Source organism: Oryctolagus cuniculus, chromosome 5, assembly GCF_051225735.1.
Source record: "Oryctolagus cuniculus isolate XC-2025 breed Fujian yellow rabbit chromosome 5, ASM5122573v1, whole genome shotgun sequence".
Taxonomy (NCBI): Eukaryota; Metazoa; Chordata; class Mammalia; order Lagomorpha; family Leporidae; genus Oryctolagus; species Oryctolagus cuniculus.
The window spans coordinates 61,756,774-61,779,686 of NC_142871.1; the positions used below are offsets into that span (position 1 = coordinate 61,756,774).

At 53.2% G+C, this 22,913-nt stretch overlaps 1 protein-coding gene across 2 annotated transcripts; it reads left to right on the forward strand.

Annotated features, from left to right (window-relative positions):
• The first annotated feature begins 3,535 nt into the window (after window positions 1–3,535).
• ZBTB24 (zinc finger and BTB domain containing 24) lies at window positions 3,536–20,347 on the forward strand. 2 transcript variants are annotated; one of them, XM_008263359.5, is made up of 8 exons: window positions 3,536–3,694; window positions 4,604–5,592; window positions 7,712–7,879; window positions 8,401–8,484; window positions 9,320–9,403; window positions 18,014–18,095; window positions 18,596–18,732; window positions 18,870–20,347. In XM_008263359.5, exons 2-7 carry the CDS (start codon window positions 4,632–4,634, stop codon window positions 18,693–18,695), a joined length of 1,479 nt encoding a protein of 492 aa, XP_008261581.3. In that variant the 5' UTR covers window positions 3,536–3,694; window positions 4,604–4,631; the 3' UTR covers window positions 18,696–18,732; window positions 18,870–20,347. The 2 variants fall into 2 exon arrangements, with proteins under 2 accessions (XP_008261581.3, XP_002714942.3); XM_002714896.6 differs by lacking the exon at window positions 18,596–18,732.
• The last annotated feature ends 2,566 nt before the right edge of the window (window positions 20,348–22,913 follow it).

A 22,913-nucleotide genomic window follows, 5' to 3' on the forward strand; every position in this document is an offset into this window, starting at 1 on the left:
CTCAGATCCCGGGGCCAGCAAGGAGCGCTCTTCCGTAGGGTTAGGTTTTAAAACAGTTTTAAAGTTTGCAGCTCTTAGCCTGAACTTGGATGCTCTCAGGAAAGAATCCTTGCATTTAGAATTCCATTTAGAACATTTAAGTAGCTTATGTATTACACGTAATAAATTCACTGTTCATTTTCCTAGCATTTCCAGTAGAAAAATCAGTCTCTGTTAAAGAAAATCACTCGTTAAGTGTTAGCTTCAAGAAACAAAGCTCACATTGATATGAATACAACAGAAAAACTGGCTATACTTTTTACATAAGGAATTGTTTGTATGCTTTGCGAACATAAAGCACTATAATTTTCCCCAAAAAAATAAATGCGCTTTGTCATAGCTATCTGGCTGCCTCGTTTCCCTTTCTTAAGCACTCCCTGAAGCGTGCTTTTAAGGTTGTTTGGTTGTTAGAAATCACCTGGAGCTTTAATAAGGATGAACTCTGGAGAGTCTTATCACACGAGATATATCAAAAAAGCCGTGCCAGTAGAAAACTTACTAACTTGAATATGAATGAGATTTTTTTCAAATAATTAGAACAAATTTTAAACAGCAGCATCAAAAAATGTAGGATGTGCAACAGCAAGATTGGATCTTCATAAAAATCAAAAAGCATGGGGCTGACACTGTGGCCTAGCAGGTAGAGTTCCTGCCCAGGACACCAGCATCCCATATGGGTGCCTGTTCGAGTCCTGACTGCTCTGCTTCCATTCCAGCTCCCTGCTTCTGCTGGGGAAGCAGCAGAAGATGGCCCAAGAGCTTGGGCCTTTGTCACCTGCGTGGGAGACCCAGATGGAGTTCCAGGCTCCTGGCTTTGGGAAGTGAACCAGCAGATGGAAATATATGAAAGACACCTCTCTCTCTCTCTCTCTCTCTCTCTCTCTCTCTCTCTCTCTCCCTCTCCTTTTCTTTCTCCCTGTAACTCATCTTTTCACTTTTTTTATAAGATTTTAAAATTTATTTGAAAGCAGAGTTACAGAGAGAGAGGGAGACACAGACAGAAAGATATCTGCTGGTTTACTCCCCCCATGGCTGCAATGGCTGGGGCTGGGTCAGGTCAAAGACAAGAGCCAGGAGTTTCAGCTGGGTCTCCCATGTGGATGGCAGAGCACATTAGCAGAGAGCTTGGTCAGAAAGGGGAGCAGACAGGACATGAACAAGTGCCCACATGGGATACCAGCATTGTAGGTGGCAGTTTAACTCACTAAGCCACAACCGTGGCCCCTCAGCCTTTCAAATAAACAAATAAATCTTTAAAAAAATCTAAAGTACAACCATCAGCTGTGTAACCTCCAGTAAATCTCAATTTCTCTGAGCCTTGATTTCTTAATCTCTTTGATCTCTATAACTTCAATAATTAAAAACTAGAAGCCTGTTTTATGTAACTTTTTATTATATATTTCATAATAAAATAATTCTTAAACACAGGCTAGAAGCCTATAATTAGAATTAGAATAATTCCCACAAGTCTTTCAGGAGACTGGGAATTTCCAGTAGCTATGGAGTTTTGCTGGAAAATTGAGCTGTCCCCCTACACACACACACACTGAAGTTTGACTACAGTATATCTGGGTAGAATTGCTTATTAATTATCTCTTTGGGAATTTGTTAAGCTTCCCAAATCTGTGGATTTGTTTTGCACCAATTCTAGAAAGTTTTCATCATTAAGTATTATTCCTGTCCCATTTTTGCTAGTCTATCCATCTGGAATTGTAATTTGTTTATATTCTAAATTATCCTCATTCTGGTTTGCATCTCTCTCTCTCTCTTTCCCTCTCTCTCTCTTTCTCACTAAGATTTACATATTTATTTGAAAGGCAAAGTGACAGAAAGAGAGATTTTCCATCTGCTGGTTTACTCCCCAAATGCCCACAACAGCCAGGGCTGGACCAGGCCAAAACCAGGAGCCAGGAACTCCATCCAGGTCTCCCACAGGGGTGGCAAAGACCCAAATACTTGGGCCATCTTCTGCTGCTTTCCCAGGCGCATTAGCGGGGAGCTGGATCAGAAGCGGAGCAGCTGGGACTTGAACCGGTGCACATAGGGACGACCACATTGCCGGTGGCTGCTTCACCTGCTGCAATGCAGCTCCGCCCCCAGCTGCCTGTATTTTGTCTCCCGTAGCAGAAGGTAGGCTAGAATGTAAGTAGAGTGCCAGATGCTGTATCCCCAGGCACCTTAGCAGACGCTCCATGTATATCTGTTAGATGAATAAATGACACCCCAAACCTTGCACTGCTAAAGTTAAGCAGATCTGTGGGCGGTAGAGCAGCTGGCCTTACGATGACAACAGAAAGTGTCAAGAAAAGCTGTAAGGATCCTGAATGAAAGCTCCCCTAGAGTTTGCGCTCCAGTGAGCAAAGCCTGGGCCTGGCTTGGGCGGGTGTAGGGTCATCTTCACCAGCGCACCAACGTCCCAGGGCCCACCCCTCCCTGCCATGCCGGGGATGCCCCCACACCCCCTGGGACCTCACAAACTCTGGGGATTTATTTAGAGACAATTCAGGATAAAGGGGAACCCCAGAAAGGAGGAGGATATGTGATTTGCTAGCATTTATTTTAAAAAAAAAAAAGTAGTAAAAATTAAGAGCCAGTTCAAAATCATACACAGCACGTGGATCTGGAAGCGAGGGAAAATAAATCCCAAGCAATTATGTGTTGGTGGAGCATGGGGGGGGGGTGCTGAAAGAGATAGGTGGAAGTTAGGGAGAGTAGGGGATTTGGGTGGGGCTGTAGGCCACACTGGGAAGCTTAGAATTTACGCAGGGGTAAAGAAGCAATGGCTCCTAAGAGGGCCGGCCGGTAGTCTCTGGACCTTACTTGTAATTGGAAAACTCTCCCGCTCCCTTGTGTCCTGGAGGGAACAGCACAGCCGCTGGACTGCAGAAACCCTTAAGAGTCTATTGAAGCAACGGGAAAGTCTGAATAATACAATTCTGATCATACAGACATGAATTAAGCCAGGTACATACTAAGCTCCTCACTCACTCCTGTTCACACCACAGCAATGCTCCAAAGTTGGCACCATTGGCATCCTCATTTTCCAGGTAAGGTCAACAAAGTCCTGAAGATACGTAACTTGGCCAGGATGTCTCAGAGCCTAGAACGCTCTCCTCGGTCCCTTGGACAGAGGCATTGGAGGTGCGAAGGAAACGGAGGCAGATGTGGTGGTGATGATGATGATGATGACGGGGGTAAAGTGATTTCATCCGCTCACCACACATTCGGATTTGGCGTCCGGAAAGACAGGATTCAGGCATGTGCGGAGCTAACGGTATAATATAGTAACTTCCCAAGCACGGTGACAACGCCATTCCCAATCCCAGCCCCAATCCACACCTGTCTGGGCTCTCCGGGGCGGGCCCTCCTGCCAGGCCCCGCCTCTGCCCCGCCCCCTGCCCCGCCCCGCCGCGCGGGTGGAGGCGCCTGGCGGGCCACGTGGTGCTGCGTCCGCGCACTGGCTGTGGTCCCGGCGCCGCGCTTCCGGGTTGGCTGCGGCTGCGGCGGCACCGGCTCGGGGGCCGGAGCTGAGGCCGGAGCAGCGCGGGAGCCCCCGCGGCGGGCTGGGCCGGCGGAGGGGCAAGGGGAGCCCAGCGCAGGGGCGCCCGCCCGGTGGACGATCTGCGACCCGGGCCCCGCCGGGCGGCCGGGAGAGGTAGGTCCGCCGCGCGCTCGCCATCCGTGGGCTGCAGACCCGCGGCCGCGTCGCCCTCTCCCGAGCCGTCCGCTCCCTGGCGGGCCCGCGCGGCCGAGATACGGATGCCGAGGACCTCACCGCTCTGCGGCTTCCCGCTCAGCGGGCCCCGGGGGATTGGAGCTCCAGGGGTCCCGCTCCTTGCGCGGTCTGGCGCCAGCCGGGCCCTTGCACGTCTCCCTTTAATGCGAGGCCCCGTGCGGCTTCCTTGATTCTTATCTTATTGCAGCTTGCACACGTCCGTTTTCCCCGCCTTTCTCGTGTGTGACCCCACCTCCCACCCCCAGACGACGCGACTGGTCTTGCTTGGGAGTGAGGCATTGAGGTCCCCATTGCAGGATTTGTGTAACCATAGAAAAGTTAGTGCTGTGAAAGGCTTCGGATATCCAGCCCTTTCGTTTAGTTTGCAGAGGAGAAAACAGACCCTGAAGGGGTCCGTGGGCATGGGCAGCCCCTCGAGCCAGATGCAGCCGGGGTGTGAGCTCAGAGTGAAGTGCTTCTAAGGTGGCGTAGCGGGTAAGCCGCCGCCTGCAGGGCTGGCATCCCATATGGGCGCCGGTTCAAGCCCCAGCTGCTCCACTTCTGATCAGCTCTCTGCTGTGGCCTGGCAAAGCAGTGGAAGATGGCCCAAGTCCTTGGGCCCCTGCACCTGCGTGGGGGGATCTGGAAGAAGCTCCTGGCTGTTGCAGCGTTTGGGTAGTGAACCAGTGAATGGAAGACTTCTCTGCCTCTCTGTGCCTTTCAGATAAAATAAATATTAAAAAAAAAAAAAAGTAACAGTAAAATCCAGAGAACAGTGGGTTCATGTGAGCTGGGAGTCTCCCCCTTACCAAGGCCTCCTACTCCAGGGACATTGTTTTCTCTTTTCAGATCGAAACCTTCGTGGCCTCCAAAGAACATGGCCGCCGCAGCCCCAGCGCCTCCCCGGCAGCTGGTGGTCCACTCGGACACGCACAGCGACACTGTCCTGGCCAGTTTCGAGGATCAGAGGAAGAAGGGCTTCCTCTGTGACATCACCTTGATCGTGGAGAACGTGCACTTCCGAGCCCACAAGGCCTTGCTGGCCGCCAGCAGCGAGTATTTCTCCATGATGTTTGCAGAAGAAGGGGAGATCGGCCAGTCCATTTACATGCTGGAAGGCATGGTGGCGGACACCTTCGGCATCCTGCTGGAGTTCATCTACACCGGCTGTCTGCACGCCAGCGAGAAGAGCACGGAACAGATCCTGGCGACTGCGCAGTTCTTAAAAGTCTCCGACCTGGTCAAGGCTTACACGGACTTCCAGAACGACCCCAGGTCCCCGAAGCCCACGCCTCTGGCCACTGCCGGTGCCCCAGTGGTGGTTATTTCTAACAAGAAGAATGAGCCTCCAAAACGGAAGCGGGGAAGACCAAGAAAAGTCAACAGCGTGCCCGAGGGGACGGCAGCCTCGGCTGCAGACGAGGAGATACAGCTGAGACTGCACAGCCCGGCTCAGGATGGACAAAACTCTGTGGTCACAGAGGGAGCCCCCGGTGGTGTCCTGGGCGAGCAGGCTCCAGCGAAAGGAAAGGAAGGGTCGGCACCTGCCTGTGAGCCGGGCAGCGTGGAGGAAACACCAGCCAGGAAGGATGAGAACTGTGATCCCAAGAGCCAGGAGGGGCAGGACAGCCAGAGTCGCTACAGCAAGCGCAGGATTCGCAGATCCGTGAAGCTGAAAGATTACAAACTCGTGGGGGGGGACGATGAGGACCAGGGCGCTGCCAAGAGGATCTGCGGGAGGAAAAAGCGCGCCCGCGGCCCCGAGGCCCGATGCAAAGACTGCGGCAAAGTCTTCAAGTACAATCACTTCTTAGCGATCCACCAGCGGAGTCACACGGGTAATCGCGCGCTCGCGGCCTGCTGCAGCCATCACCGTGACAGCTTCCGTGCCCTGTGCAGCCTCCGTGCGCGGGCCTTGTAATAAGATCCTGCCCACTGCGGCGGGGAGGGATCTGAGGCCCCCAGCTCTGGAGTAACATGCCCGGGGCCGTGTGCCCAGGTGACAGCCAGGGTTTGGACCCCAGGGCCCTGAAGGCAGAAGCCCTCTCAGGTGGAGTTCTGGGTTCGAGTCCCTGCTGGGCTCTGTTTTCTGATTCTCAAGCTTTGCTCATCTTCTCCTGGGTCCATGTGGGTGGCTTTCTTGTTGGGCCAGCTGGCCGGGAAGGCTAAACTCACTCCCTTTTGCTCCCTTGAGCCCAGACGTGCTGTCTGTGCTGTCTGTGCTGTTCAGGGTGAGGGCCGCTAGCCTGTCGTGGATTTTGAGCATTTAAATTGCAGGTGACTGAGAAACTGGATGTGTCCGTTTGGTGTCGGTTGAGTGTCAGCCTCCACGTGTGGCGGGTGGCTGCCGTTTAGATCCACGTGGTGCCGACTGGAAAGTCCTCCCCTTGGCGTCTCTAAGATGCTCGACTCACTTGGCTTTGGGCTAGGCCGTGGGCAGCACTTACATATCCCTCAGCCTAGTTGTAAGCTTCAGATCAGAGCTGGTGCTTAAGTCTTCCAGGACCCTGCAGCACCCTGTGCGGTGGCTGTCATCCTGCTCGTTGGGGACCTGCTGCTGTTTCTTTTTTTTTTTTTTTTTTTTTAAGATGTAATTTATTTGTTTGAAAGGCAGAATTAGAGAGGAAGAGACACACAGAGAGAGAGAAATCATCTACCTGCTCGTTCACTCCCCAGGTGGCCACAACAGCCGGGGCTGTGCCAGGCCAAAGCCAGGAGCCAGAAGCTGCTTCCAGGTCTCCCACATGGGTGCAGGGGCCCAAGCACTTGGGCCATCTTCTACTGCTTTCCCAAGCCATAGCAGACAGCTGGATGGGAAGTGGAGCAGCTGGGACTTGAACCGGCGCCCATAAGGATGCTAGCACTGCAAGTGGCGGGTCCAGCTCCTAACGTTATCTTCAGTCATCTCTTAGTGACCCCCTCGCCTCTCCTCCCTCCAGAGCTCTGTGTGGACGCGGCACCTTCTGGACCCCTCCTCTGCCTTTTCCATGAGGCTTCTTTTGCCCTTTCAGCCCCTGCAGGTTTTTTGTTTCTACTCTTTTTATACTTCTAGCAGCTCTTTCTGTTCTCAAAATGTTCAAAATGTTTTTCTCTTAGCGTCCTGTTTGTTAGGCTCAGGGTGTAATATCTGTTGCGAGATTGTTACATATGACAGTGACTTTGTTTGTTGCTGGTGTCTAATGCTTTCTTTTCCCTGGGCAATCTTTTCTGGAAGCCGCTTCACTCCTTGATTTTCTTTGCCCCCGTATCTGTCTCCGCTGCTAAGGGCCTTCCTTGAATGCTTGGGGATTTTGTAAAATAGCCTGCTTCATCAAATGTCAGAGGGGGTTATGAAGAAAGCTACTGGCAACTCTGCAGGTGTGCATGAAGAGAGGCTGGGAGGGGGCGGGGACTGAGAGGGTCGTGGCTGGACACCCCTGCCTTGCTGGTGCCTAGCTCTCTGCACCTTGGGTTCTCTTAGCTCAGGCCTTTTACCTTCCAGCCCGGGGGAAGCTTGGTTGCGGGTGTGAGCAGGAGAGGAGGTCTCCTTACACCACCCGTGAACGTCCTCTCTCTGACGGAGTCCCGCTTGGCTGCGTGTGGCGGCCCCTAACCCAGAGACCCCTAACTTCGCATCTTCAGGGAGCAGTCACCATCAGCTGGGGAGAGAGGGGCCTGTGTCCTGGGCACGTGTGGTGGGAGCCGGGGCCCGGGGGTCTCCCTCCGCTTCCAGCAGGCGTGCAGCCTCCCTCACCCCTGTTGGCAAAGATCCCAGGCCACATCTCAGTAGCTCTCACTGCAGGATCCGGCTTCGTCCGCTCCAGCTCCCCAAGCTTTATTGCTGATCCCATCCTCTTCTCTGGCCCTTGCAATGAGTGTCTTTTTAGACAAATGCCTTGATTGTCCTTTCACTTTGGGAGGGAGCAGAAGGCTGTGTGGATCTTGGCTCATCCCAGGCTTCCATGGCTCTCGTTCCAGGTGAGCGACCTTTCAAGTGTAACGAGTGTGGAAAAGGCTTTGCGCAGAAGCACTCGCTGCAGGTGCACACGAGGATGCACACGGGCGAGCGGCCGTACACCTGCACCGTGTGCAGCAAGGCTCTGACCACCAAGCACTCGCTGCTGGAGCACATGAGCCTGCACTCAGGTAGCCGGGCTCGCGCCTCAGGGCCCGCCGCCAGCACGTGCCCGTTCCCAGGGTGGGACGTCCCGGTAGAGACGCGTGACCGGGATCTCAGCGATGCTTTCCCGGCCTGGTGCCGTTTCCCACGTGATGTCATCGGATGACAGGGCCGTGCACCTGTCAGAAGGTGATTGGGAGTTTGGCACAGCACTAAGCCTTGAGCGAGAGCTTACGAGCTGCCTGCCTGGAGTTCGGTGTGCAAACACACTTGATTTAAGCGCCAGAGTTTAGAGCTGTTTTACTCTGAATGCCATTGGCTTGGGTGGGGGCAGGGAGGGTCAATTCTCCAGTTCTATCCCGGTGCCCAGCCCCTCCCGCTGCCTTACAAACCTCTGCACACATATGCTTCTGTGGGGGACTCGGGGCTTCAGGCCCCACAGACAAATCACGCGGGTCTGGGCCCGTGGGGTGTTCACCGTTGTTAGCGTTCTAGCTCCTTAATGGTCGGGGGTGTGTGTTTGAGTGTTCTGTTTTTCACCCGGCAGGACAGAAGTCTTTCACCTGTGATCAGTGTGGAAAATACTTCAGCCAGAAGCGACAGCTAAAGAGCCATTACCGAGTTCACACAGGTACCGAGGCCTGGGGGAAGCCTGGGGTCGGTGGGGAGGGAGCGCAGGTACAGTTTGTTTCTAAAACCCTGGGTGCGGATTGCAGGAGACAGGGCAGTGTTTAGGGGTGGGTCTTTTTTTTTTTTTTTTAAAGATTTATATATTTATTTGAAAGTCAAAGTTACACAGAGAGAGAAGGAGAGGCAGAGAGAGAGACAGAGAGGGATCTTCCATCCACTGGTTCACTCCCCAATTGACCGCAACAGCCGGAGCTGGGCCAATCCAGAACCAGGAGCCAGGAGCTTCTTCTGGGTCTCCCACACAGATGCAGGGCCCAAGCACTTGGGCCATCTTCTGCTGCTTTCCCAAGCCATAGCAGAGAGCTGGATCAGAAGTGGAGCAGCCAGGACTTGAACCGGCGCCCATAGGGATGCCGGCACAGCAGGCAGCGGCTTTAGGCGCTACACCACAGCACCGGCCCCATGGGAAGGGTCTTAAAAAGGCAATCTAAATGAGAGGTTTTCGTGTTACTCTGCTGTGTCATCTGTATTTAATTCTTATGCCACTGTTGCGATGCCACGCACAGAGACCCTTGGCCACACTCGGAGCAGTGCTTCAAGGAGAGAAGATGACATTTGGCAGGATTAGAAGGGCCCCGGCTCTGTTGGGAAAGCCGAGCGCTAAGATGCATAGGAGAATGGTTACTGCCACCCTGTGAATGAACAAAGCTCTCGCGGTCAAAGTGCCATATTCCCAGGGATTCTCTCAGGGAAGTGCTCTAGCACAAATCGCTGGAGGAATACAGGGAGCGCGCAGGTGTGCTGACACTTTTTTTTTTTTTTATTGTCATGCCAAGGCCACTCATTGCCGGAATGCAACCACTGCCACCGCAAATTCATGGATGTGTCTCAGCTAAAGAAACACCTGCGAACCCACACAGGTAGGACCCCCGCCCTGGCCGCCCTCCTCCCCAGCACACTGACGTCCTCAGGGGAGTGGGGAGCACTCCCCGCCTGCACCAGGCCCGCCCGTGTCTCGGAGTGTTCCTTGTGAAGCGGGTGGGAGTTTGATAAGGAGCACCTTTGAAAGCACAGGGCAGCAGCTGGCAGCATTGTTCTGTGGGGCAGAAGTCACCTCTCTTTGTAGCTTAGCAAAGCGAGATCCTTGACCGAGCACTGTTTATATGGGAAAACCTACTTCATGCCGCAGGCTGCTGGGGCCCTGCACGTCCCTCTCCAGCGACTTCTTTTTAGGAAAGAAGAAAAACCGGCACACGGGCAGGAGAGCCTGGACACGAGGGACATTGTCTCCTCTCTCCCCAGAACCAGCACCTCCAGCTTCAGCCTGGCGCTTGAGCCGCGGGGGTGAAGAGAGGGCAGGTTGCTTAGGGCAGCTCAGAGTTTTTGTTTTCTTTTCATTGACGAGCAGAGACGTGAACGTGGGGGCCTGTTAGAATCTTCTGGTAAGTAGCGTGGTTTGAAAATAGGCCTGTTAGATTTTCTAGGAGAAATCTCCCATTGTAGGTTGGCTATTTAATGATTATGTTCAGTTGTCAATTCAAATTACGTCTCACGTGAGTTTATGGTACTTCAAAGATTGTTTTTACGTGTATGGGTTGAGCGTCCCTCATCCAAAAGCTGAAATGCTATGAAATTTGCAGCTTTCTGGGCACTCACATGGTACCCGGTAGAAAATGCCATGCCTCATCTTATGGGCTGAAGTCAAATACAGGTGCGCTAAAAATATGGTGTAAAGCTCTGTGTGTATGGTGAGCATGAAACAAATGAATGTCATCTTTAGACGGGGAGCACGTCCCCAAGATACCCCATCGTGTGGTTAGGAGCATTCCAGAATCTGAAACACTTCCGGTCTCCAGCATTTTGGGTGAGGGTCACTCAACCCGTGCAGCTGTTTCCTCCTCCAGGCAGTAGAGCGTCTCCCGGGGGTGCATTCCGTGACGAAGGTCCCTCCACAGTCTTTCCGCAGACACTGTGGTTAACAGGGCCTGTGGAATGGGGCACAGCCACTTAGCCCTGTTTCCAGAGCAGTGTCTAAGGACCTGGCCCTCTCTCAGGCCCAGAGGGCACCGCGGCGAGTGGGAGGGGCAGAGCCCCGCTGGGGAGAAGCCAGCGTGCGATCAGAATGGCAGAGCAGGCAAGCACGTGCGTGCTAGGTGGTGGCACCTGCCAAGAAATAAAGCACAGGCTCAGGCCAGGACGTGGGAAGGGCACAGCCTTCTTACAGGGGTCTGATCTGGGAGGGCTTCGCAGACGAAGTGGCTCCTGGCAGGAGCTGAAAACACTCAGGATGCGGAGAGGAGCAAGCCAGCCATTACGGGCATCGAGAGGTGCCGAGAGGCAGGATGGCCGAGGCAGGGCAAGGACCCGGGAGTGGGTGGACAACAGGGACCAAGCATCCCAGTAGTCCGGAAGCTGTCAATCTGAGTGGGTTTATGAAAACATCCCAGTCCCACCCGGAGGCTCTGACTGAATTCTTTTGGTATAGAGCCTTGGAATTATTTGTTTGTTTTGTTTTTAAAGATTTAATGTATTTAGAGGTCAGTGCTATGGCATAGCAGGTAAAGCCGCCTGCAGTGCCAGCATCCCAGATAGGTGCCGGTTTGAGACCTGGCTGCTCTACTTCCAATCCAACTCTCTGCTGTGGCCTGGGAAAGCAGTGGAAGATGGCCCAAGTCCTTGGGCCCCTGCACCTGCTTGGGGGGTCTGGAAGAAGCTCCTGGCTCCTGGCTTCAGATCAGCACAGCTCTGGCTGTTACGGCCATCTGGAGAGTGAACGAGTGGATGGGAGACCTCTCTCTCTCTCTCTCTTTGCATCTGCCTCTCTGTAACTCTGCCTTTCAACTAAATACATAAGTCTTTTTTTAAAAAAATCATTTTAAAAAATGATTTATGTATTTAGTTGAAAGGCAGAGTAACAGAGAGAGACCTTCCATCTGCTGGTTCACTCTCAATGGCCACAGTAACCAGGGCTGAGCCAGGCCGAAGCCAAGAGCCTAGAGTTTCATCTGGGTCTCCCACATGGGTGGCAGGGGTCCAAATACTCGTCCATCTTCCACTGCTTTCCCAGGCCATTAGCAGAAACAGATCTGAAGTGGAGCAGCCAGGACTTTAACCAGCACTCATATGGGAAGCTGGCATTTTAGGCATTGGCTTAACCCACAGTGCCACAAAGCCAGCCCCGGAACTGGCACTTCTAAAAGTGCCCCTCAGTGCTTGTACTGTGTGTTCAGACTTGAGCACTTAGAGGGCATGGTGAGGATGGGCTTGCCTCCTGGTGAGGCGGGTGTAGCCACAGGGATGGCATGACGTGACGTAACCTAGAACTTGGCCTGGGGTCACTGCAGCCACTGTGTGGGTGGGCCTGGCCTGGTAGTGAGGGCGGCATAGCTGTGTAAGTGGTGGCAAGTGAGCCAGTAGATTCTGAGGAAGAGTTCACATGGTTTGCTCCTAACTGGATGTGTGGTGGCTAAGGCAACCAGGAGGAGGACAGACTGGGCAAGACTGAGAGGAGCAAGTCACGGTGAGTTTCGGCTTGCGGGGTCTCGGCTGCATCCCTTTCACATCCAGGTGCGAGCGTGGAGCAGGCAGTAGGACACAGAGTCTGGAGTTCAGGGGGAGCATGTAGGCAGAGCTGGCAGCTTCCACACAGACCCACGGGCCTGCACGTGAGGCTGTGGTGGAGCCCTGGCCACGGGATCGGGATGGAGCAGAGCTGGGATGCCTGAGAGGAGACGCTCGCCTGCCTTGGCTCCGTCCCGCTCTGGTCCTTAGGAGCAACATGGGTCCTGCAGTGGGAGTGACAGGGGAGAGAATGGCTCTTTCCTCCCCAGGCTGACTGTGTGTGCTTGGGTAAAAAAGGGCCGGGTGGTCAGGGCGCCGGATTCTGTCCCGGTTGCCCCTCTTCCAGGCCAGCTCTCTGCTGTGGCCAGGGAGTGCAGTGGAGGATGGCCCAAGTGCTTGGGCCCTGCACCCCATGGGAGACCAGGATAAGTACCTGGCTCCTGCTATTGGATCAGTGTGGTGCGCCGGCCACAGCGCGCCGGCCACGGCGGCCATTGGAGGGTGAACCAACGGCAAAGGAAGACCTTTCTCTCTGTCTCTCTCTCTCACTGTCCACTCTGCCTATCAAAAAAAAAAAAAAAAAGAAAAGAAAAGAAAAGAAAAAAGAAAGAAAAGAAAAAAAAGGGCCGGGTGAAGTCATTGCCATAATGGAGAAGAGGAGAAAGCAAGCCAAGCCGAAATCTGGGCAGGCAGTGCGCAGGAAGGGACGCGAGGCCATGTGTCCCCACCCCTCGCGCAGAGCCTACTCAGTGTCGGTGTGGGAAGGCACCGCCACAGCCCTGCTGTGGGCACTGAGAGGCCAGCACTGGCAGCACCAGCTGCGCCAGCAAGGCCGTGCTCAGCTGCAGAACCGAGGCTGGCACTCCCCTTGGGGCTCTGCACCTGCAGACTCTTCTGGGTCATTGGGTCCCCAGTGCCGGAAGTGCAGGCAAAGCATCAGGCAGGCGGGACAGTGCAAGTGAGGTCACCACGGCTCAGGCTCTGGGGCGCAGATCTTGTCCCTGAGCCTGGAGCTGCTCAGGCTTGCAGGCACCGGGCCATGCCAAGCGTTCGGAATGCTGATAAAGCAGCAGAGGCGTTCACTTAACGAAGGGCTCACCCCTTTCTGTTGCCTGCAGTACTTCCTTCCTGATAGCAATGTACCCGAAAACCAGGCTAGTGAGCAGAAGATGGCTTGGTGAGCTGGGGCGAATCGAGGGACTTAGCCCAGGCCACAGAGAAGCCTGGTGAGTGACCTCTGACCCCGCAGTGCAGACCCTCCCCTCCGGCGTCTCTGCCCCTTGGGTGGTGGTAGATAGCAGTGGGCTCTTGCACTCATACCCCGTGCTTCGGACTGACTTGCTAGAAACTGGGGTTCCCGTGTCCCCCTCCTCGGGTTCTGTTCATTTGCTCGAGCAGCTTGTAGAACTCAGGGAAACACCTTTCTTGGGTTCACCAGTTTGTTCTAGAGGATGTTAGATGAGGAGACGTGTGGCCTGAGGTGCAGGGGTGCAGAGCTGCCATGCTCTCTCTGGGCGCTGCCCCCCTTCCAGGAGCCTCCACTTGGTCAGCTGTCCAGAAGCTAGTAGACCTTCCAGCCTGTCAGTGAGCTTCCTTCCTCTCAGTATGGGACAGGACCCCTACTGAACCGGGGTCTCAGCATCCACTGTCAAACAGGGTTGGTCAGAGAATGACCTGCCTTGGGGAAAAGAAATTCTCCTTTCTGTGGCCTGAGTTGGAGAGGAAGTTACGAGCCAGGAGCCATGAACAGAGCCCAAAGTATGCATGAATGTATTCTCACCGGAGCATAAATGGCAAAGTGTTAATATCCCGAATAAGGAATAGCAAGTACCCCACAAGGAAAGCGCTGGACAGGAAGGGCTCGGCACAGAAGACCGTGTAGGAAGGGTGGAGAGACAGGAAAGAATCCACAGGAACCCTGCTAGTCATCGAGGAGGAAGGAACGTGTGCTTTCTCGCCTTTCAGGTTGGAGAGCCTGTGCGGAAGTGGGCCTCTCTCTGTGCTGGTGCGGGAATATAATTGGGAACTTCCTGGAAAGAAACTTTGGCGATGTTTATCAGATTGTTGCAGAATGATATGCATCGTAGGCAGGATTGTTTGTAATGTCAGAAGCTTCAAAACGACCTAAGTGTTCTTTGGTAAGAGACAAGTTAAGTTAAAAAAAATTTTTTTAGACATTCACTTATTTATTTGCCAGGGTGAGAGAGAGAGAGAGAGAGAGAGATCTTTCATGTGCTTGTTCACTCCCCAAATGCCTGCAGGAGCTGGGCCTGGGCCATGCCAGAGCTAAGAGCCCGGCACTCCATCTGGGACTCCCACTTAGGTGGCAGAGACCCAAGTGCTTGGGCCATCATCCACTGCCTTCCCAGGTGCATTAGAGGAGGGTGGATCAGAAACAGAAGCAGAAGTGGGACTAGATCCGAGGCACTGTGATACGAGATGCCAGCACCTCCAGTCGTGGCTTAACCTGCTGCACATAACTCTTGCCCCATAGGTAAATTTTGGGCAGTGTGTCCAGCGGGACATGACTCGGCCTTTTTATGGTGTGTGGCTTTAACTGACACTGGCTGACGTGGTGTGCATACAACTATTCTTGCACGCTTGTGAAATGTTAACTGCTCACCTCAAGAGAGAAAGTGGAACTTTCTTTGTACTTTTCCGTCTTTTGATTGTTTTACACTGAACACGGATGATTTGTAAAGAAAAGCAAAGTTGTCGTGTAAACAGGAAGCAGGACACTTGGGAGGGAGAAAGTAGCAGGTTAAACGTGAACATGGAGAGAACTGGAGGCGCCACTGTGTCGTGCCCGGCTGGCGCAGGGGCCGGCGGGCACTGCCATTGCCCAGTTATTTTAGGTTTGAGTGGAGGGCGGAGGGGCGGCCCAGCCGTGAGGTCCTGGAGCAGGGGTGGGGCGGGCGAGGCTGTGTCAGAAGCAGCCGGGAGTTGCCCCAGCCCTTCTGTGGACATCCCTGGGTGGAGCCCTGCCGGCCACACCCTGACTTCTGCCCTGTGCTTTAGTCGCCATTGTGTAAACCTCTTGTAAAACTTCCTTCTGGAGCCAGGAGCTTGTACCTGTCAAGTAAGTAAATAAATCCTAAAAAAAAAAAAAAAAAAGAAAAAGAAAGAAAGAAAGAAAAAGAGAAGAAAAGAAAACTTTCTTCTGCTCCCATTGCTACTCAGCCTCTGCCATTCACCTTCCAGCCTGTGCATCTGCCTCCCTGCCTCCTGGTCCAGGCCCCAGCACGTGGGCGTGGACTGCCGTCGCTGTCACTCCCAGGCGTACTTTCCCAACACCCTCCAGGGCCTCCCCATGTCTGCCCACAGTTCCCGGCTGCCCCCAGCGTGGCCTCACCTCACGGCTCATCCATCCCTTCACCGTGACTCCTCCGCACTCCTGGTCCATACCATGTGGCCGTCCCCAGCTCCGGCTTTTCAGCCGCACCGCTTATCCTGGGCCCTGGTCGAGGCTTCTGTCCGACCTGCCTGATCCTGCTCCTACCCCGCCCCCAGCCCGGTCCTGTCTACACCCCCTGGTTGTTGTTGCCACGCCCTGCTTGTTCCCTCGGCACCCGCTATGTTGCTCACTACTGCAGGCACTGTCTCAGTGCTGCGGCCCCACCTTCTTTTGGAGGCCATGATCCTGTCCCCTGCGCCTTGTCTATTTTGTGGCTCTGTGTTTTGTGGCCTCTCTGTGTCTTGGGACTGAGCCAGCTTCGGGAAGAGTGGGCCACCAGGCAGTGGAGCCGTCTTGTTCCCAGAACCAATCAGAAACCAGCGTCTCGGAAGACCTGCCCCAGAGTCACCCTGGCCAGGAGGATGTGTCTTCTTCCTGCCCTGCTCACTCCTGCAAGAGCTGCGGCTGCAGCACGCTCTCCCGGGGAGAATGGAGACGTGTCCTGAGAAAACCTTCAAGGGGCGGCCACTGCTTGCGAGGCTGGCATCCGGTATTGGAGCACCAGTTCGAGTCCTGGCTACTCCACTTCCTACTAAGGCACCTGGGAAAGCCCCTGCCGTCTATGATGGGGACCAGGCTGGAGTTCCTGGTTCCGGGCTTCTGCCTGGCCAAATTAGTGTGTGTGTGTTTTTTAAAAAAGATTTATTTATTTGAAAATCAGAGTTACACAGAGAGAGAAGAGGCAGAGAGAGAGTGAGAGAGGTCTTCCATCCGCTGATTCACTCCCTAATTGGCAGCAACAACTGGAGCTGCACCGATCTGAAGCCAGGAGCCAGGAGCTTCCTCTGGGTTTCCCATGTGGGTGCAGGGGCCCAAGGACTTGGGCCATCTTCTACTGCCTTCCCAGGCCATAGCAGAGAGCTGGATGGGAAGTGGAGCAGCCAGGACTCAAACCAGCACCCATGTGGGATGCCAGCACTGCAGGCGGTGGCTTTACCCGCTATGCCATATCACCAGCTGCAAAATTGGTGTTGTCATGTGAGTTTCCCCCAGAGGACTCTGAATTGAAGGTAGAGTAGCCCCCGCTCTGAGGGAGAGAGCCTCAGAGACAGGTACTGGCAATGGCCTCCGCCTTAACCTTTGCAGTCGAAAAAGTCAAAGATGTACGGAGGCAGTGTCGGTATCGCAGGGGTCCTCCAGCTGCGGGAAGCTGCAGAGCCCAACCAGCCGCCATGTCCCAGGCACAGTGCCTCTTCTCGCCTCTAGTTAGCGGGGATTTTGCTACTTGCTTCTGGTCTGTCTTTAGGATCTCTTAGTTTCGGTTCTGGAGGGCACTAACAGTCCGTCACTCCACATGCACACTGCCATGTGCAGGCTAACCCTGAATAAGCACCAGTTGGCATGAATGAAGCATAGTGCGGTACGGAGCAGCCACACCCTGCAAAATCTGTTCATTCTGCAGGGGGTTCTGGAACGGCACACCAGGCCAGGTGCTAGGAGTAGATGATCTTCCAGAAGAAGGGGGGACAGCCGATGACATGCTGCCCGTAGCATGGTGGACATGGAAAGCAGGAAGCGAGCTAAGGAGGGCTTGTGGGGCTCCTGGGAGGAGGTGAGCAGGCAGCTGGAGGAGACGAGGCAAGTGAGCCGCTCTGGGAGCACCCTGGGATGAGGTCAGGGAGGCCTGGTGTGAGGAGTGCTGGGCTAGGGTCCCTGCCAAGGAATCTCTGAAAACCAAAGGCCTTTGGCTTTCCTTCTTCTTCTTTTTTTTTTTTTTTCTAATGTGTTTATTAATTTTAAAGGCAGAGCAACAGAGAGACACACACACATATCTTCCATCTACTTGTTCATTCCCCAAATGCCTACAACAGCCAAGGCTGAGCCAGGCAGAAGCTAGGAGCCAGGAACTCCACCTGTGTCTCACATATGGGTGACAGGGACCCAAGCACCTGCCGCCTCCCAGGCCCAGTAGCAGAAAGCTGGGTCCAAAGCAGTATAGGTGGGCCGCAGTCCCAGATACTCTGATAGGGCTGCAGGCAGCCCCAGCCACCAGAGCGTTTGCAGCAGAAGCAGCATGGTTGGACCCCGCTGCCAGGCTCACTGTGCTTGCCGTGTGGATAGTGGGTGGCCCCGGAGCAAGACCAAGGGCAGGAGACCACCCTGGCTAGGCGAGGGTTGTGGGTGGCAATGGAGGAAGTGAGAGGAGGAATCTGAACGTGTTTGGAAGGCAGGTAGGAATGTGAGGGAGAAGCAAGTCCCCTGGTGCACAGGCACCCTCCTAAGGGTCCAGCGGGCCAGCTCACCAGCAGTGCGGGCGGCCCAAGGGCGAAGAGTAGCAGACACAGGAGTAGACACACCGTGTGCCTGTTCCCATCAAACCAACCCCCTTGTCTCAGTTTGCACATTTTTACCTTGCGCTTCATACGCAGTGCGCAGGTGCAGGGCAGGTACTTAGCCAAGGAGGGCATGGCCATGGTTTTTTACCTTGTGAAGTGGCAGGGGGAGTTTCTGGATTTTGCTTTTATGCTGTGTGGATGTTTCTGATCCCTTTCCCTTTTTTTTTTTTTTTGCCTAGGTGAGAAGCCATTTACTTGTGAGATCTGTGGCAAATCTTTCACAGCCAAGAGTTCTCTGCAGACGCACATCCGAATCCACCGGTAACGTGCAGGCGTTCCCTCGCCAAGGCCCCACACCACGCTGGCACGGGGGTGGGGGGAGACATGGGCACCCGCAGGGTCCCTTCCCCAGACGTGTGCTGTGGTAGAATTTCCCCAGTAGTTTATTGCCGTGTTTTATCTTTTCAGTCATGAAGCTTCGGACCCAGGCAAAATTAGCGATACTGAGTCTGGCCAGTAAAAGTTCCCATTATTAATTTCACATTTTGGATTTTGACGGCGGAGGGGAGGGTGGTAGGGCCTGTCCCAAGCTTAAGTCTTCAATCAAAAATAACTATCAAATTCGACATTTGCCAGGTGTTCTTGTTCACCAGAGTTACTGCCAGGTTGGATTTAGGAGTTCTTCCACCTACATCCTAAATAATCAAGCACTGCTCAAATTTTGAAATATTGATATTAATCGCATATACGTACGTGGCATTCGAGCCTCAGAGTTGGCTTTGCACACTCAGTGTCGTGTATGTTTACTTTCTGATCTGAAGTGCATGTGGTGAAATCATAAGCTGCTCATCGCATCTGGCCCAGCCCCACCTGCCGCCCTGCCTCGAGCACCGGCCCCACCCTTTTAAGATTAGAAACTGAAGCCTTGGCGTTCTGGTGACCTGCCCCACATCCTTAGGTTAGTAGGAGAACCTGTGACTGGTGACTCACGGTCTAGTTCCTTTTCCTCTTAGCCTTGATTGCGTCTCCCTGAATAATCAGGAAGCCGCGAACAGGTCTTCCGGCTTTTAAAATATAGCGTGTCTTTTCCCATAGAGGAGAGAAGCCCTACTCCTGCGGCATCTGTGGCAAATCCTTCTCTGACTCCAGCGCCAAGAGGCGACACTGCATTCTCCACACCGGCAAGAAGCCCTTCTCCTGCCCTGAGTGTAACTTGCAGTTTGCGCGCTTGGACAACCTGAAGGCCCACTTGAAAATCCACAGCAAAGAGAAACAGGCGTCCGATGCCGGCAGCGCTCCCAGCAGCGGCAACGCAGAAGAGGTCCGGAATATCCTTCAGCTCCAGCCGTATCAACTCTCTACCTCGGGGGAGCAGGAGATCCAGCTGCTCGTAACCGATTCCGTGCACAACATCAATTTCATGCCAGGGCCCAACCAAGGAATCAGCATCGTCACTGCAGAGACTTCCCAGAACATGACCGCAGACCAGGCCGCCAACCTGACCCTGCTCACACAGCAGCCGGAGCAGCTGCAGAATCTGATTCTTTCAGCCCAGCCGGAGCAGACAGGACACATCCAGGGCCTCAACATGATTGAAAGCCAGATGGCGCCCTCGCAGACGGAGCCGGTGCACGTCATCACACTGTCCAAGGAAACCCTGGAACACCTTCACGCCCATCAGGAGCAAACAGAGGAGCTGCGTTTAGCAGCAAGTGCTTCCGATGCGGCTCAGCACCTGCAGCTGACACAGGAGCCAGATCCACCGCCTCCCACGCACCACGTGCCCCCACCCACGCCGCTGGGCCAGGAGCAGAGCTGACCCGGGAGCACTCAGGCTGCTTCCCGCAAGCTGGCTCTGAGCAGACTGTAAGAACTGGCAGGCAGGTTCTCTGAAGGGCTGACTTACAGATCCTCACAGAGACGGGACAGCAGCAAGGCTTGGGGGTGAGAGAGAGAGAGAGAGAGAGAGAGGTCCTGTCTGTAGGACAGCATTTCATTGCTGATGAAGGCATCTCATTTTCAGCTACTGCGTCTCTTAAAGACCAGGTCCCGTCGCTTCTTGGCCTTTTGGCTGAGATCAAGTGTAAAGACCGGGTCCTTCTCTGGGGGCTCTCTATAAAATGTTCACAGCCATAGGCCATGGTCTTGCTGATCTTTCCAGTTACGGTTTCAGTGTTTTAGAACCAAGAAAGTCATTCACAGGTTGACTTGAGTTGAGTGGCTGGTTCGCCTTCCCTGTTCTCTTAGGCAACACGATTGCTACTCCAGGTCAGGACTGACTGTGACGGCTCACGAGCTTTGGAGAATTTGCCTTCTTAATAATGTCCAGTCCCCTGAGACATATTAGCTATCTCTTGATGTCTGATCTTTGTGTGTGCAGTACAGGGGGCCCATTAGACGGATTACAACCCAGAGGCTTATTTATAGCTCAAAAATTCATATATCAAAGCCAAAAATATAAGATTTTTTTAACTGTAAATTCAACTTTTCTGAAAAAGCATGGGTCTATTTATTTCTTAAAAAGCAAACTATTAACTTTTAATTAAAAGGTCTAATTAAAGTATGAAATTGAATCATGGCGTTCACCCCAAGTAAATTCTGAATTTCTGGCAGAAATAATCCTTGATTTTCATGAGAAAGACAAATGCCTTAATTATCCTGAAATGAATATTTTATCCAGTGTAATTTAAGTGATAAACATACCCTACAGAAGTCAAATTGACCTCCAAAAATGTTGATCCGTGTGTGGTGCCTGGTAACTTTCTGGAGATGGAAATTTATTACTTATTTGCATTGCAGGTTAGGTTAAATCCCACAAAATGGGCACGTCAGTTTTTAAATTATCTTGGGGTGGGCATTGTGATCCCAAGCCACAGCCTGCTGCTTGGGACGTGTGTTTCCCAAATGAGAATGCCTGGATTTGAGTCTCAGCTCCATTTCCAGTTCCAGCTTCCTGCCAGTGCTTCCCCTAGGAGGGAGCAGAACATGGCTCAGGCACTTGGGACCCTGCCACCCACAAGTGAGATGGCCTGAGTCCCCAACCCCTGGCTTTGGCCTGACCCAACCCTGGCCCTTTGCCTTTCAAATAAAGAAAACCAAAAAACATGTATTCATGAGGTTTATATTAGAAAGGCACAGAGACACAGTTCCAACCCGCTGGTTCACTCCCAAAATGCCCACAACAGCCAGGACTGGACCAGGCTGAAGCCAGGGACCAGGAACTCAACCCAGGTCTCCCACAGGGGTGGCAGGGACCCGAGGACCTGAGCTGCTGCCTCCCAGGGTGCACTTTAGTTAGCGGAAAACTGGAATTGGAAGTGGAGCCGGTACTCAAACCAGACACTCTTGATAATAGGAGGCAAACATTCCCTTAACCGCTGTGCCAGACACCTGCCTGCCCTGAGCCGCCCTGCTGGGCCAAAGCTGAGAGCTAGGAACTCAGTCTGGGTTTCCCAGTGGGCACTTGAGCCATTACCACTGCCTGCCCAGCGGGACCTGTAGGAACAGGAAGCTGGAGTCAGGAGCAGAACCAGATACTCTGATATGAATGCTGGGTTCCTAACTGCTAGGCTAAATGCCCGCCCCAATGAGATACTTTGTATCCTCTTTTACATCTGAGGTCTTCAAAATCTGGGGTGTATTTTATGCTTCCTGCCCCTTCTCAATTGAACATTAATGTTCATTGACTAGTACCTGACTTATATTTAGATGTCATACAATTTACAGTGGCAAATCCAGGTATCAGGTAGCTGCAGACATACTTAATTTTTTTTTTCAAGGACTGAAACAAGTTATCAGCTTTTAATTTTTATCAGAATTCAAATCCGGTTGCCCAATTGCACAACCCATGTTGGAAGTGTTCAGGAGCCACATAGTGGCTGCTGGCTCCTGCACTGGGCAGCTTGAGATCCAGTCCCAGCCGTAAGTGGGTTATTTGACCAGCTGTCAAAGGGGAAAAGAAATTGATAGCTTTGTCAATCTAGCCTCTGTGTCCCAAATACACATTCTGCCCCTTTGAATGAAGTTCCTCTTTTAAAAGCTCAGTGGAGCCTGTAGGTAAAGGAAATGTGCCACGTGCATGAACAGGCTTCTCGTCTCACAGCCAGTGGAGCATTTCACAATTCACATTGTGCTAAACGCGTACCATTTTGGAAGTCAGCTTAAGTACAGAGACACCAGAGGGGCAATAGTGTAGGTTAAGCTTTCGGCTTCTGAGACACAGCTTGTTTTGAAGATGACTCCAGTTTGCCCCGGCTAGCCTTGGTATGACTGGAACTGGGAGCTTCCAAGTAAGTTCTTCCCACGCCTGCCCGGGGTTTCTGCCTCCACTTTGTTTCCTACAGCTCGTTCTTGTGTTGTAGCTACTGTGCATGGTGCCGAGGACCAGGGGATTCTCATTAGTGCCTAACAGTTACGCATGGAGTCTTCTCCAAGGGGGGCTGAGGAGCAGGTGTGTGTCCTACCTAGGTTGTGCTCACACCTTTTCCCTGCCGTGGCACCCCACAAGCCAGGGTGGTTAGACGGCTGCAGACCTGTGGCCGGGACTTAGGGAGCAGTTTGCTATGGCTGCTGTAACAGCACAGACTGGGTAGCCTAAGCTACAAAATCTATTTTTTTAAAATATTTATTTATTTACTTGAAAGAGTTACACAGAGAGAAGGAGAGGCAGAGAGAGAGAGAGAGGTCTTCTATCCGCTGGTTCACTCCCCAGTTGACCACAATGGCCAGAGCTGAACCAATCCGAAGCCAAGAGCCAGGAGCTTCCTCCTGGTCTCCCAAGCAGGTGCAGGGGCCCAAGGACTTGGGCTATCCTCTACCACTCTCCCAGGCCATACAGAGAGCTGGACCGGAAGTGGAGCAGCCAGGACTCAAACCAGCATCCACATGGGCTGCCAGCACTGCAGGCTGCGGCTTTACCTGCTACGCCACAGTGTCAGCCCCCAAAATCTATTTTCTTGACCAGTCCTGGAGGTTGGAAGTCCAGGGTCAAGGTGTCAGCAGGGTTAGTTCTTCTGTACCCTTACTCCTTGGCCTGTAGATGCCACCTCACTGTGTCCTCTTGTATTAACCATGTACATGTGTATGTCCCAGCCTCTAAGGAATCTGGTCGTGTTGGCTTAGGGCCTACCCAAATGACCT